The sequence below is a fragment of the Macaca mulatta genome, chromosome 15, assembly GCF_049350105.2.
Source record: "Macaca mulatta isolate MMU2019108-1 chromosome 15, T2T-MMU8v2.0, whole genome shotgun sequence".
NCBI lineage: Eukaryota > Metazoa > Chordata > Mammalia > Primates > Cercopithecidae > Macaca > Macaca mulatta.
The window spans coordinates 9,569,998-9,585,371 of record NC_133420.1 but is presented as its reverse complement, the minus strand read 5'-3'; the positions used below and the strand labels follow the sequence as shown (position 1 = coordinate 9,585,371).

Below are 15,374 nucleotides of genomic sequence, written 5' to 3'. Positions count from 1 at the left end.
TCCAAGCACATGTTTGAGCTCTGAGGAGGGCGCTGGGCAAGGTGGGTGCTGCGGGAAACCTGACCCCACCTGCCTGTGTGGTAGGACCGGGCCCTGCCCCTGACAGTGACTACGGGCAACCGCAAGGTGGAGCTGCAGCTACAGCTGTGCAACAAGCTGGTGTCACTGCTGGCCACACTGGAGGAGCCCCAGGAGGACTTGGAGTTTGCCTACATGGCCCTAGCACTCAGCATCACTGTGGGTGCGTCCCCTGAGCCCCCGCCCTGCCAGGACCCACACTTTGCCAGAGCCCAGCCTCCAGGTCTGCAGGCCAGGAGCTGAAACAGCTACTGGATTTTCCTGGTCTCCTGTCCAGGCAGGCAGCTCTGCCCAACTGGCTTCCCCGTCCGGCTGTGGGGCACAGCCCGAGGTCTCTCAGGCAGTGCAGAGCTCCCTGTCTGACTGAGCTCTGCTTCCTCTGCCTGTTCCCGCTGCTGACCACAAGGGCCGCCCAGTGTGCCCTCTGCCTTCCAGACATCCCAGGCATCTCGTTGGTCCCTGTATGTGTCAGGCTGAGTGGCACATTCCCTTTCTCTTGTGCCCTTCCCACCGTCATCAACCACACGGCTCTCTGGCTGATAAAATCCCAGTTCCCCTTCCAGCAGTCTGCCCCTTAAGGCCGTGCATCCCCTGGTGCTGTGCCAGAGTCGTCTGTCCCCCTGCAGAGACAGGGAACCCTAGGCAGGCCACATGCCCCAGCGCCTTGTGCCCCGTGGCCCAGTACACAGTAGGTGTGCAGCTGACTCCCCAAGGTAGGGGGCTCTGATCATGACACACCCAGGAGGAGTCGGATGTCACGTCTGTGGGTTGCCTGGAGCCGGGGAGCCCGGGAGCACCTGCACTGCATGGCTTTTGGGCTCCCCTGGTTAAAAGCAGTGAGCAAAGGCAGGTGGCTATGTGTAGGCACAGAACTGGGCCATCCAAGTCCGACTTTGCCAAAGCCTCTCAGTAGACAGGGGCAGGCCTTATTAGTTCTGCTTTGCAGATGGAAAAGTGAGTCTGGGAACCTGGAAGGGAATGGCCAGAGATGCCCAGGTGACCACAGGTGCCTGGAGACAAGCCACGTGTGCTGCCTGGGGGTCTGTATACCTGCTCCTGAGGGGCATGTTCCCTCCCTGCCCCAGAGAGCCACATCCTCACACCTGCCCCTTTGGCCTGCACCCCAGGGGACCGGCCGAACGAGCGTGTGGCCTACCACCGGCTGGCCGCCCTGCACCACCGGCTGGGCCATGGCAAGCTGGGGGAGCACTTCTACCTCAAGGCCGTTTAGCTCTGCAACTCGCCGCTGGAGTTCGACGAGGAGACCCTCTACTACGTGAAGGTGTACCTGGTGCTCGGTGACATCATCTTCTACGACCTGAAGGTGGGTGGGGAGGGGCAGGGCTCGGGGTGTTCCTGGCCCCCTTGGAGTGGGATCTCCATCCGGACCCCAGAGGCCTGGGTTCCAGCCTTTCTTAGGAATGGCCCAGTGGCCTCCCTGGAGCTCTACACCCAGCTGGAGGAGCCGGCAAGGTTAGCAGGTAAAACCCAGCTCCCCAGATGGCCAGGCCCCACCCTCAAGAACTCAGTCTCAGCCAGGGAGGCTGACACATGAGTGGGCAATGGTGGCCTCTGGGTAAAGAAGGGGGATTGTAGTCAGGGGGCCCTCCTGGAGGAGGTGACACCAAAGCTGAGTCTTGACAGTCAAGTGTCAAGGTGCATTTAACAAAGAAAACAGGGTCGGGAGAGTGACATTTCAGAGGACGCCATCATCCTCACGTTGAATCCACGTTGCAAGATCCAACCCAAATCTTGGCGCCTCCTCTAGGAAGCCTGCCCAGGGTGCCAGCCTGCACTGAGCAACTCCTTCCTGGAGTCCCGAGACACCTTGAATCTTCCCATCACTCAGGAAGGGTGGGGTGGGACCAGTGTCTTACCATTGAGTTCACAGACAGGGAAACCCCAGCTCAGGGCAGGTGCAGTGGGGCGGGGCCCCAGCCAGCCAGGCTGAGGCCTTGTTAGGTCGGGTGTGTCTCGAGGGGAGGTGCTGTGCTCCCTCTGCCCCCAGCCCTGCAGGGGTGGAGAGCTGGGATTGGCAGACTGAGACCTGTGGTATCTCCACCCATCTGCCCAGCGGGCACCGCCCCTCCTTAGCATCACACCAGCCTCGTGTCAGTGCTCCTTACGGGCTGAGGGGCCAGGGCACTCCAGTCCAGGGGCCGAGATCTTGGGGGCCTTAGAACAACATGAGGAGCTGGGGCGGACCTAAGACCCTGCCCCGTATACCCCACCGCAGGCCTGGGGCTGCCCGCGAGGCCCCCGCCCAGTACTGGCGACACCTGGTGGTCAGACGTGGTTTCTGTGGCCTCCCAAGTCCCAGCCAGATAGGGAGGTGCCAAGTATCAGGCCCAGGGGGACGCTGTTCACGGCTCAGGGGCACGCCTGGGACCCAGGGGGACGGGCGTCCCAGAAGAGGCCTTTATCTCTCTTGGTCAAGCCTGCCGCCCACTCCGCCTGTCCAGGAGAAAGGAAAGCGCCAAGTAGCACATTCCTCCTTCCCATGCACAGCCCTGCTTCCCATGCACAGTCCTCCTTCCCATGCGCAGCCCTCCTTCCCATGCACAGCCCTCCTTCCCATGTACAGCCCTCCTTCCCATGCACAGTCCTCCTTCCCATGCACAGTCCTCCTTCCCATGCACAGTCCTCCTTCCCATGTACAGCCCTCCTTCCCATGCACAGTCCTCCTTCCCATGCACAGCCCTCCTTCCCATGAACAGCCCTCCTTCCCATGCACAGCCTTCCTTCCCATGCACAGTCCTCCTTCCCATGCACAGTCCTCCTTCCCATGCACAGTCCTCCTTCCCATGCACAGTCCTCCTTCCCATGCACAGCCCTCCTTCCCATGCACAGCCCTCCTTCCCATGCACAGCCCTCTGGGCCTCATCGTGACTATGCTGTCAGCACAGGCCAGCTTCCCACAGGGAGGCCCCCTTGGAATTCCCCAAGGGCGGTGTCTTTCCAAGGCTACACCCTCTTCCATGTATAGGAGGCTCTGGACCCAGGGCCCAGAGGAGTGGGAGAAGAAGCCAGGCTGTATGGGACCTGGAAGGCTGGCAGAGAAGCAGGAGTAAATGGGCATCTATGCCAATTGCCTCTAAAATGGGGTCCCTTTTACTCTACACATGAGAGTGAGCCCTGGAATAGGGTGGATTAGGTGTTTACTGGCTCAGGCTGTCACTCACTACAGGCACATGGAAATGCACACGCAAATGCGCACAGGCACAGGCACACGCACACACAGGCGCGCACACACAGACGTGCACACAGAGGCATGCACACAGGCACACACACAGGGACATGCACGCACAGGAACACAAACACGCACATTCACATGCACAGGCACACGCAGAGACATATGCATTGGCTGGCTCCTTCCTGTTTAGTTGGGAAGCCCCCAACCCTTCAGGAAGCCTTTGCCTTCCACCCCCGGCTGAGTCTGGGGCCTCCTGGGCTTCCCTCTGCCACAGCCCGGGCCACCCTGTGTGGTCAGTGTTCACTCCCGGGTCCCTCAGACTGGAAGCAAGGACGTTAGGCTCAACCATGCACCCAGCACAGAGTCCAGTGTTCGGCTGGGCCAGGGGGCATTGGATGAGCAGTGGCGGTGACTCGGGGCCTTCTCACGTCCCTGCTCCGTGTGTGGGGCGGGGCAGTGAGGGAATGGACTGCTGCATCTTGGACTCTGTCATTGGCCCTGGGAGCCATCTTGAGATGGTAAAGAGGGACAGGCCAGGCATGGGTCTTAGAGAGGTCCCTTGGGTGACCCCCATGTGGAGGAGGTGCCTGGGGAGAAGCCGGGTGGGGGATGGGAGGGTCAAGGAGGAGGTCTGGGAGGCGGCATCCCAACCCAGGGATGGTGAGTTTGAGCCAAAGACTCATTGAAAATGGGAGTGGATGTCTGGGGAGTCACACTCCATCAATATTTCAGGGAACATTGCCAGAGAGGACACCTGTGACATGGTTTTGTACCTGGCCTGTCCCGTGGAGGGCCTGGAAATGGTCAGCATGGACAGGGGCCAGAGGGGAGCCTGGGTCACTCAACGCAGTGGCCCTGCTGTGGCTTGGAGCCACGGGTCCTGCATGGAACTCTCAGAGCAGGCAGGATCTGCCCTGACCTCAGCCCATGGGGAAAGCAGCCACTGCCTGCAGAGAGGGTGGCACTGGGGCAGGAGGCTTGGGGTGAGTGGGGCGTAGGGACAGTCAGGAAGGCTTCCAGGGGTGTCAGGGTCGTCCCCACCTCCTGCAGCTGAGACCACAGCAGTGTCACAGGCTTCGGGGCTCATGGGGTGAGCCAGCATCGGATGGACATGTGGAATGACCTGGAGACAGGAACGGTCTCTGGGTAGACGGGCTCCGAGTCCCCCTTTTGCTGACCATGACCTGTCCCCTTCAGGACCCGTTTGATGCAGCCGGGTACTACCAGCTGGCACTGGCAGCTGCCGTGGACCTGGGCAACAAGAAGGCACAGCTGAAGATCTACACGCGGCCAGCCACCATCTCCCACAACTTCCTCCTGGACTGCGAGAAGTGGCTCTTCTTCTACCAGAAGGCCAGGACCTTCGCCACAGAGCTCAGCGTCCACAGGGTCAACCTACCTCCTCTGCCACTCTGCGGGTGGGCCCCCTGGTTGGCCTCCAGCCACCCTCGCTGAGGACAGTATCCGAGGGAGTGGGTTTTGTGCAAGGAGGATGATCTCCTGCCTCTCCTGGTGTCTCCCGTAGCTCATTTTCTGGGTAATGGAAGCATAAAAGCAGGGTTCAAATAGCAATAAATTTTTTTTTTTTTTTTTGCAAAAACATACCCAAGTCCCAATGGCATCCTTCCCTGTGTGCTTCCTGGGCTGCGTCTAGGGGACAGCTCCTTCCCTGGTGGCAGCCCTCTGATCTTGGGGATGAGAAGGACCATGAGTCCAACAGACCTGGGCCAGGTCACCATGAGCCTCGGTTTCCTCGGCGGCCAGAGGGGAGATGGTGATTGAACTCTGGGCAGCTCCCTGCTCTCCCTGCTCAGAGTTCTTGCTGTAGATCTCGTGCCGCCCTTGCCTTTAACCTTCAGGCCACTGTGCCCGGATGTGGGGGCTGCTAGTGTCCCTGTTCGCCATTGAAGAAATAGAGGCACAGAGAGGTTAGGAGTCTGGCCCACCGTCACACAGCAGGTAGAGGCGGACACGCAGAGCCCAGTACACTGACCACCACACCACCCTGCCAGCCTGCAGCCAGGAAGGTGTCCCCCATTAGGACCCAAGGTCAGCTCCTGGAGCTCTCTCGTGGTGTCAGGAGAGCCGCAGGCCAGTGAGGGTGGCCCTGGGGATCCCTCACTCAGTGTCCTTTGCTCCCAGACTTGGTTGGGCCGAGCCTGGCCAGTCCCACCTCTGGCCACTGGTCAGCCCTGCGGGAAGGGATATGCAGGGATCTCCGCCTGTGTAGACGCTGCTACCCAGTATTGAAAGCCTTATCTGGGCTGCCCCCCAGCTGTCCCCACCAACCCCCTCCCCTTCCGGCCTCCGGCCGTCATTCCAGTCCCAGGAATCCCAGGTTTCCCTTCTTGGAATCTCTTGGCCCCAGGGAATACAGTTCACACTGTCTCTTTGCCAGTTTACGCAAGGAAACTGACGTTCAGAGACTGTGGGTGTCCCACGTGATTCTCACATACACTGCACTCTCCCAGACCCCTCTTTTAAACACTTTAAATGAGGTGACTTTCACATCGCATGCAATTAACTATTTCAACGCAAATAATGTGGTGGCATTTGTACATTCACAGTCCTGTGCAACCACCCACGCCATCTCGTTTCAAAATGTATTCATCTCCCCAGAAGAAACCTCCCATCCTCACTAAGCAGTTACCCCTCCTTGGTATCCCGAAGCCTCTCGTTTAATGGAAGGGGAAGCTGAGGCCCGGAGAGAGACTTGCCAGTGGACGGAGCTCTGATAATAAGGAATCAGGCAACCATCTGCTGCTTCAGCCCTGGGTTGATTTTCCACCCAGCAGAGGTGACAGAGCCAGGAGGTTCTGGGAGCGCCACAGGTGTCACTGGTTCAGTCCTGGGTTGGTTTTCCACCCAGCAGAAGTGACAGAGCCAGGTGGTTCTGGGACCCCATGCTTGCAGCCAGAGCCCTACCCTAAGCCTCCCCACCAGGGGGCAGCAGAGAGCTTTCCAGAACCGGCCGCGGGGCTGGCGGGAAGCAGCGGGTCAGAGCTGCTGACAAACCTCACGTGGACCCCAGATCGCTGTCTCTGTGGGTTGGGTTTGGGAATTGGAGAGGAGGCCGCATGATTGGAAACGTGAAGACAGCACGGCCTGGCTGGAGCAGCCGGAAGTGCCGTCACGTTGACTGAGGACACAGACCTCCTGCCCGCTGGGCCGGGCCTGCAGCCATTCTTCTCGGGGTGGGGCCCGTAGGTCCGCGTTGCTCTTGATCCCTGACCTGCTTCAGAGTCCGGGGGGCTTTGGAACTCTGCCTCCCCATCTACGCCCACCCTGGCTGGTGCCATGAGGGGCCTGGATCCTGGGATCCTGTTCCTCTTGGGCAGCAGAGTCTGGGGGACCAGAGGAGATGATGGGTCTTCAAGCCCCACATTCAAACCCCAGCCTACCACTGACAGTCTGGGGGTTCGGGATGAGGGAGTTGATGTCTCTGAGCCCCAGTTTTGTCACCACTAAAATGAGGCCGATATAATGGGGCAGAGTGCCAGCCCCCGGGCTAACAGAGGCCTGTTTCCTACTGACAATACCTCTTACTCCTAGGAACAGCTCCAACAACCACACACTAGGGAACACTCAACCCAGGCCAACTTGTCAGAGGCGCGTGAACTAGAGCGACTCCATCTTGAATGGGGGCTGGGTAAAGGGAGGCTGAGACCTGCTGGGCCGCATTCCCAGGAGGCTGGGCATTCTTAGTCACAGGATAAGATAGGAGGTCGGTACAAGATACAGGTCATAAAGACCTTACTGATAAAGCGGGTTGCAGTAAAGTCGGCCAAAGCCCACCAAACCCAAGATGGCCATAAGAGTGACCTCTGATTGTCCTCACGGCTCATTATGTGCTAATTATAACGCATTAGCTACTACAAGACACTCCCACCAGCACCGCGACAGTTTACAGATGCCATGGCAACATCTGGAGGTTTCCCTACATGGTCTCAGAAGGGAGGGCAGAAACTCTCATTTCTGGGAATTGCCCACCCCTTTCCTAGAACACTCATGAATAGTCCAACCCTTGTTTAGCGTATGATCAAGAAATAACCATGAAAATGGGCAACCAGCGACCTTTGGTGTCTCTCTGCCTATGGAGCAGCCATTCTTTCTTTTCTCTTCTTTTTTTTTTTTTTTTTTTTTTTTTTTTTTTTTTTTTGAGATGGAGTCTTGCTCTGTTGGCCGAACTGGAATGCAGTGACGTGATCTTGGCTCACTACAACCTCCACCTCCTGGGTTCAAGTGATTCTCCTGCCTCAGCCTTCCTAGTAGCTGGGATTACAGACACCTGCCACCACGCCCAGTTAATCTTTTGTATTTTAGTGGCGACACGGTTTTGCCATGTTGGACCAGGCTGGTCTCGAACTTACCACGTCAGGTGATCCACCTGCCTCGGCATCCCAAAGTTATAGGATTGCAGGAGTGAGCCGCTGCGCCCGGCCAGAGTAGCCATGCTTTTATTCCTTTTCTTTCCTAATAAACTTGCTTTCACTTTATGGACTCGCCCCGAATTCTTTCTTCTGTGAGATCCAAGAAACCTCTCTTGGGGTCTGGATCGGAACCACTTTCCAGTAACAAACTTGCTTCACCTCTCAGACCCTTCGTCTCTTCATCTGTACCCAAAGACAAAGCCTTCCCCGAGGTTCCAAAAGTGTGGGGAGGACGCATGGGAAACGAGGGGCACAGAGTTGATGTGCAGAACCAATATCACAGACTGGGTGTCAAGCCACTGTCATACTGGAAGTAATATCATGCTCTCCCCCAAGTTATGAGAAACAATATCACAGGGGGGTGTGTACCTTCTCTGGTGGTGGGAGTAGTATCACCATCTCTACCTTTAGATGACAGAAACGATGTCACAGGGTGGGTGTACACCCCGTGAGTTTTTGGAAGCAATGTCATTCTCTCTTCTTCTAGGTTTTACGATTCACATCACAGGTGGGATGTACACCCCTTGTTATATTGGATGGAGTCTCATCCTCTTTCAACCTGTATCTTTAGAACAATATCCCATGGGGGTTGTATATCTCTTCAATATTGGTAGGAATACCATCTTCTCCTTTCCTGGATATAAGAAACAATATCACAGGAGGGTGTACACCCCTTGCAATGTTGGTAGTAATCTCACCTCTCCCCTGTGCTTATTAAGGACAAAATCCCAGGGTGGCTGTACAGTTCCTACGTTATTGGGAGTAATAACATCCATTCACCCCCTGGATATCAGGAACCATATCACAGAAGAGTTGTCCACCCCCTTCGAAATTGTCATCCATGTCATCTTCTTCCCGCCTGGATATTAGGAACGATACCCCAGGGTTGGGGACGGTGTACACCCACTGCGATATTGAAAGTAAAATCAGCCTCTTTCCCGCTGGATATTAGGAACTCTATCACAGGTGTGTGTGCACCTTCTGGGATATTGGGAGTACTATCAGCCTCCACCCCGCTGCATATCAGGAACAGCATACAGGGGGCAGGGTGGTTACACCGCCTGCGATATTAAGAGCAATACTCTTCTCTTTCCCCTGTACATTAGGAACTACATCACAGGGGTCTGTACACCTTCAGCGACATTGGAATTCATGTTATCCTCTCCCCCATTGAATGTCAAAAACGATATCACAGAAGGGTGTACACCCCCTGCAATATGGCCAGTAACATCACCGTCTCTACCTTTGGATACTAGGAACAACATCACAGAGGGTGTGCACACTCCCCTGCAATATAGGGCATAATGTTATCCTCTCTTCCCCTGGATATTAGAAACGATATCCCTGGTGGAGGGAGGTGGAGTACATTAAGAACAACATCACTGGGTGGCTGTACTCCCCCTGCAATGTTGGCTGTAGTATCATGCTCTCTTGCCTCAGATATTAAGAACAATATCACAGGAGGGGTGTACAGCCGCAGCCCCTGCGTTATTGGGAGTAATAGCGTCTTCTCCCACTCTAGATATAAGGTACAATATCCCAGGGTTTGTGTACATCCCTTGCGATATTGGGCATATTGTCATCGTCACCCAACGTGAATACTGGGTGTAGTGTCTCAGGGGGGTGTACACCTTCTTCGATATTGGGAGTAATATCATTCACTCCCCTCAGCATCGTAGGCTAAATATCGAAGCAGTTTTACAACTCCTGCGATATGGGCAGTAATATCATCCTATCCCCACCTGGATGTTAGGAACTATATCACAGGCGGCTGTACACATCTTGGCATATTGGGAGTCTTATCATCCTCTCCCATCTTGGATATTATGAAAAATATTAGAAACGAGGTGTACACCCGCTGAGATATTGAGAGTAATATGCTCTCCTCTTCGGGATATTAGGAACAATATCACAGGACGTGTGTACAACCCCTGAAATAATGGGAGTAATAGCATTCTCTCTCCTTGAATATAAGAAACAATATCACAGGAGGATGTACCAACCCTGTGATACTGGGCGTCATATCGTGTTATTTGGAACAATAGCACAGTGGGTGTGTAAAACCCCAGCGATGTTGCCACTAGTATTATCTTCCCCATCCCAGGATATAAGGAACAGTATCACAAGGGGATGTACAACCCTGTGATCTTGGGGATAATATCTTCCTCTTCCCGGCTGGATGTGAGGGAAAATGTCACAGTGGAGGTCCACGCCCCTTGCGATATTAGGAGTAATATCATCCTCTCGCACTTTGGATGGAAGGAACAAGATGACCGAAAGGATGTACACACACTGCGGTAGTTTCCATTATGTCGTCCTCTACCGCCTGGTTATTAGGAATAACATCACAGAGGAACGTATACTTTCTGCTATATTGGGAGGAATATCATTTTCTCCACACGGGATATCAGGAATGAGTCTATTAATTATTAATATTAATATATATAATAATAATTAATGTTAATAATAGACATTAACAATGACAATAAAGATACTAAACATTAACACTGCTTGAAAAAGTTAATGATTAGTATTAATAATAATAACACTATTAATAATAAAATAATGATATCAACAATTAATGTTACTTAAAACAATACTAACTGATGCTGGCAGAAAAGCAATCATTAATATTAAAAATTAATATTAATAAATGACATCATTATTAAAAATTAATTTTTGCGATACATCATAATCTACTTAAACTAATTATCAATATTATGGGAAAATTTTAATTGACAGTATTATTGATAATTATTACAATCAACTCTCGATGTTTAATAATTAATTATATCATTGTTACCTGAGCAATACAATGAAGGTGCAAACCCATCTGCGAAAGAGTTTACTATTTCCACAGGAGGAGACGATACTACTCACATTATGCAAAACAGGCTCTGAGACCACAATGACTCCCAATAGCCAAGGGGGGGAGAGGGGGTGGCTATTGGTCCCCACCTCGCGGGGGGTGGCTCACCCCCCTGCGAGGTGGCTCCCAATAGCCAAGGGGGGGAGAGGGGGTGGCTATTGGTCCCCACCTCGCGGGGGGTGGCTCACCCCCCTGCGAGGTGGCTCCCAATAGCCAAGGGGGGGAGAGGGGGTGGCTATTGGTCCCCACCTCGCGGGGGGTGGCTCACCCCCCTGCGAGGTGGCTCCCAATAGCCAAGGGGGGGAGAGGGGGTGGCTATTGGTCCCCACCTCGCGGGGGGTGGCTCACCCCCCTGCGAGGTGGCTCCCAATAGCCAAGGGGGGGAGAGGGGGTGGCTATTGGTCCCCACCTCGCGGGGGGTGGCTCACCCCCCTGCGAGGTGGCTCCCAATAGCCAAGGGGGGGAGAGGGGGTGGCTATTGGTCCCCACCTCGCGGGGGGTGGCTCACCCCCCTGCGAGGTGGCTCCCAATAGCCAAGGGGGGAGAGGGGGTGGCTATTGGTCCCCACCTCGCGGGGGGTGGCTCACCCCCCTGCGAGGTGGCTCCCAATAGCCAAGGGGGGAGAGGGGGTGGCTATTGGTCCCCACCTCGCGGGGGGTGGCTCACCCCCCTGCGAGGTGGCTCCCAATAGCCAAGGGGGGAGAGGGGGTGGCTATTGGTCCCCACCTCGCGGGGGGTGGCTCACCCCCCTGCGAGGTGGCTCCCAATAGCCAAGGGGGGGAGAGGGGGTGGCTATTGGTCCCCACCTCGCGGGGGGTGGCTCACCCCCCTGCGAGGTGGCTCCCAATAGCCAAGCGGGGGAGAGGGGGTGGCTATTGGTCCCCACCTCGCGGGGGGTGGCTCACCCCCCTGCGAGGTGGCTCCCAATAGCCAAGCGGGGGAGAGGGGGTGGCTATTGGTCCCCACCTCGCGGGGGGTGGCTCACCCCCCTGCGAGGTGGCTCCCAATAGCCAAGCGGGGGAGAGGGGGTGGCTATTGGTCCCCACCTCGCGGGGGGTGGCTCACCCCCCTGCGAGGTGGCTCCCAATAGCCAAGCGGGGGAGAGGGGGTGGCTATTGGTCCCCACCTCGCGGGGGGTGGCTCACCCCCCTGCGAGGTGGCTCCCAATAGCCAAGCGGGGGAGAGGGGGTGGCTATTGGTCCCCACCTCGCGGGGGGTGGCTCACCCCCCTGCGAGGTGGCTCCCAATAGCCAAGCGGGGGAGAGGGGGTGGCTATTGGTCCCCACCTCGCGGGGGGTGGCTCACCCCCCTGCGAGGTGGCTCCCAATAGCCAAGCGGGGGAGAGGGGGTGGCTATTGGTCCCCACCTCGCGGGGGGTGGCTCACCCCCCTGCGAGGTGGCTCCCAATAGCCAAGCGGGGGAGAGGGGGTGGCTATTGGTCCCCACCTCGCGGGGGGTGGCTCACCCCCCTGCGAGGTGGCTCCCAATAGCCAAGCGGGGGAGAGGGGGTGGCTATTGGTCCCCACCTCGCGGGGGGTGGCTCACCCCCCTGCGAGGTGGCTCCCAATAGCCAAGCGGGGGAGAGGGGGTGGCTATTGGTCCCCACCTCGCGGGGGGTGGCTCACCCCCCTGCGAGGTGGCTCCCAATAGCCAAGCGGGGGAGAGGGGGTGGCTATTGGTCCCCACCTCGCGGGGGGTGGCTCACCCCCCTGCGAGGTGGCTCCCAATAGCCAAGCGGGGGAGAGGGGGTGGCTATTGGTCCCCACCTCGCGGGGGGTGGCTCACCCCCCTGCGAGGTGGCTCCCAATAGCCAAGCGGGGGAGAGGGGGTGGCTATTGGTCCCCACCTCGCGGGGGGTGGCTCACCCCCCTGCGAGGTGGCTCCCAATAGCCAAGCGGGGGAGAGGGGGTGGCTATTGGTCCCCACCTCGCGGGGGGTGGCTCACCCCCCTGCGAGGTGGCTCCCAATAGCCAAGCGGGGGAGAGGGGGTGGCTATTGGTCCCCACCTCGCGGGGGGTGGCTCACCCCCCTGCGAGGTGGCTCCCAATAGCCAAGCGGGGGAGAGGGGGTGGCTATTGGTCCCCACCTCGCGGGGGGTGGCTCACCCCCCTGCGAGGTGGCTCCCAATAGCCAAGCGGGGGAGAGGGGGTGGCTATTGGTCCCCACCTCGCGGGGGGTGGCTCACCCCCCTGCGAGGTGGCTCCCAATAGCCAAGCGGGGGAGAGGGGGTGGCTATTGGTCCCCACCTCGCGGGGGGTGGCTCACCCCCCTGCGAGGTGGCTCCCAATAGCCAAGCGGGGGAGAGGGGGTGGCTATTGGTCCCCACCTCGCGGGGGGTGGCTCACCCCCCTGCGAGGTGGCTCCCAATAGCCAAGCGGGGGAGAGGGGGTGGCTATTGGTCCCCACCTCGCGGGGGGTGGCTCACCCCCCTGCGAGGTGGCTCCCAATAGCCAAGCGGGGGAGAGGGGGTGGCTATTGGTCCCCACCTCGCGGGGGGTGGCTCACCCCCCTGCGAGGTGGCTCCCAATAGCCAAGCGGGGGAGAGGGGGTGGCTATTGGTCCCCACCTCGCGGGGGGTGGCTCACCCCCCTGCGAGGTGGCTCCCAATAGCCAAGCGGGGGAGAGGGGGTGGCTATTGGTCCCCACCTCGCGGGGGGTGGCTCACCCCCCTGCGAGGTGGCTCCCAATAGCCAAGCGGGGGAGAGGGGGTGGCTATTGGTCCCCACCTCGCGGGGGGTGGCTCACCCCCCTGCGAGGTGGCTCCCAATAGCCAAGCGGGGGAGAGGGGGTGGCTATTGGTCCCCACCTCGCGGGGGGTGGCTCACCCCCCTGCGAGGTGGCTCCCAATAGCCAAGCGGGGGAGAGGGGGTGGCTATTGGTCCCCACCTCGCGGGGGGTGGCTCACCCCCCTGCGAGGTGGCTCCCAATAGCCAAGCGGGGGAGAGGGGGTGGCTATTGGTCCCCACCTCGCGGGGGGTGGCTCACCCCCCTGCGAGGTGGCTCCCAATAGCCAAGCGGGGGAGAGGGGGTGGCTATTGGTCCCCACCTCGCGGGGGGTGGCTCACCCCCCTGCGAGGTGGCTCCCAATAGCCAAGCGGGGGAGAGGGGGTGGCTATTGGTCCCCACCTCGCGGGGGGTGGCTCACCCCCCTGCGAGGTGGCTCCCAATAGCCAAGCGGGGGAGAGGGGGTGGCTATTGGTCCCCACCTCGCGGGGGGTGGCTCACCCCCCTGCGAGGTGGCTCCCAATAGCCAAGCGGGGGAGAGGGGGTGGCTATTGGTCCCCACCTCGCGGGGGGTGGCTCACCCCCCTGCGAGGTGGCTCCCAATAGCCAAGCGGGGGAGAGGGGGTGGCTATTGGTCCCCACCTCGCGGGGGGTGGCTCACCCCCCTGCGAGGTGGCTCCCAATAGCCAAGCGGGGGAGAGGGGGTGGCTATTGGTCCCCACCTCGCGGGGGGTGGCTCACCCCCCTGCGAGGTGGCTCCCAATAGCCAAGCGGGGGAGAGGGGGTGGCTATTGGTCCCCACCTCGCGGGGGGTGGCTCACCCCCCTGCGAGGTGGCTCCCAATAGCCAAGCGGGGGAGAGGGGGTGGCTATTGGTCCCCACCTCGCGGGGGGTGGCTCACCCCCCTGCGAGGTGGCTCCCAATAGCCAAGCGGGGGAGAGGGGGTGGCTATTGGTCCCCACCTCGCGGGGGGTGGCTCACCCCCCTGCGAGGTGGCTCCCAATAGCCAAGCGGGGGAGAGGGGGTGGCTATTGGTCCCCACCTCGCGGGGGGTGGCTCACCCCCCTGCGAGGTGGCTCCCAATAGCCAAGCGGGGGAGAGGGGGTGGCTATTGGTCCCCACCTCGCGGGGGGTGGCTCACCCCCCTGCGAGGTGGCTCCCAATAGCCAAGCGGGGGAGAGGGGGTGGCTATTGGTCCCCACCTCGCGGGGGGTGGCTCACCCCCCTGCGAGGTGGCTCCCAATAGCCAAGCGGGGGAGAGGGGGTGGCTATTGGTCCCCACCTCGCGGGGGGTGGCTCACCCCCCTGCGAGGTGGCTCCCAATAGCCAAGCGGGGGAGAGGGGGTGGCTATTGGTCCCCACCTCGCGGGGGGTGGCTCACCCCCCTGCGAGGTGGCTCCCAATAGCCAAGCGGGGGAGAGGGGGTGGCTATTGGTCCCCACCTCGCGGGGGGTGGCTCACCCCCCTGCGAGGTGGCTCCCAATAGCCAAGCGGGGGAGAGGGGGTGGCTATTGGTCCCCACCTCGCGGGGGGTGGCTCACCCCCCTGCGAGGTGGCTCCCAATAGCCAAGCGGGGGAGAGGGGGTGGCTATTGGTCCCCACCTCGCGGGGGGTGGCTCACCCCCCTGCGAGGTGGCTCCCAATAGCCAAGCGGGGGAGAGGGGGTGGCTATTGGTCCCCACCTCGCGGGGGGTGGCTCACCCCCCTGCGAGGTGGCTCCCAATAGCCAAGCGGGGGAGAGGGGGTGGCTATTGGTCCCCACCTCGCGGGGGGTGGCTCACCCCCCTGCGAGGTGGCTCCCAATAGCCAAGCGGGGGAGAGGGGGTGGCTATTGGTCCCCACCTCGCGGGGGGTGGCTCACCCCCCTGCGAGGTGGCTCCCAATAGCCAAGCGGGGGAGAGGGGGTGGCTATTGGTCCCCACCTCGCGGGGGGTGGCTCACCCCCCTGCGAGGTGGCTCCCAATAGCCAAGCGGGGGAGAGGGGGTGGCTATTGGTCCCCACCTCGCGGGGGGTGGCTCACCCCCCTGCGAGGTGGCTCCCAATAGCCAAGCGGGGGAGAGGGGGTGGCTATTGGTCCCC

At 59.4% G+C, this 15,374-nt stretch overlaps 1 protein-coding gene across 1 annotated transcript in view; it reads left to right on the top strand.

The window, feature by feature from the left end:
* Positions 1-4,847, top strand: part of LOC114675957 (SH3 domain and tetratricopeptide repeat-containing protein 1-like) — a 30,079-nt gene extending 25,232 nt beyond the window's left edge. The window contains 3 exon segments of the mRNA XM_077966392.1: positions 85-241; positions 1,206-1,402; positions 4,469-4,847. Coding sequence (XP_077822518.1) covers positions 85-241; positions 1,206-1,402; positions 4,469-4,726 — 612 coding nt within the window. The 3' untranslated portion in view covers positions 4,727-4,847.
* The last annotated feature ends 10,527 nt before the right edge of the window (positions 4,848-15,374 follow it).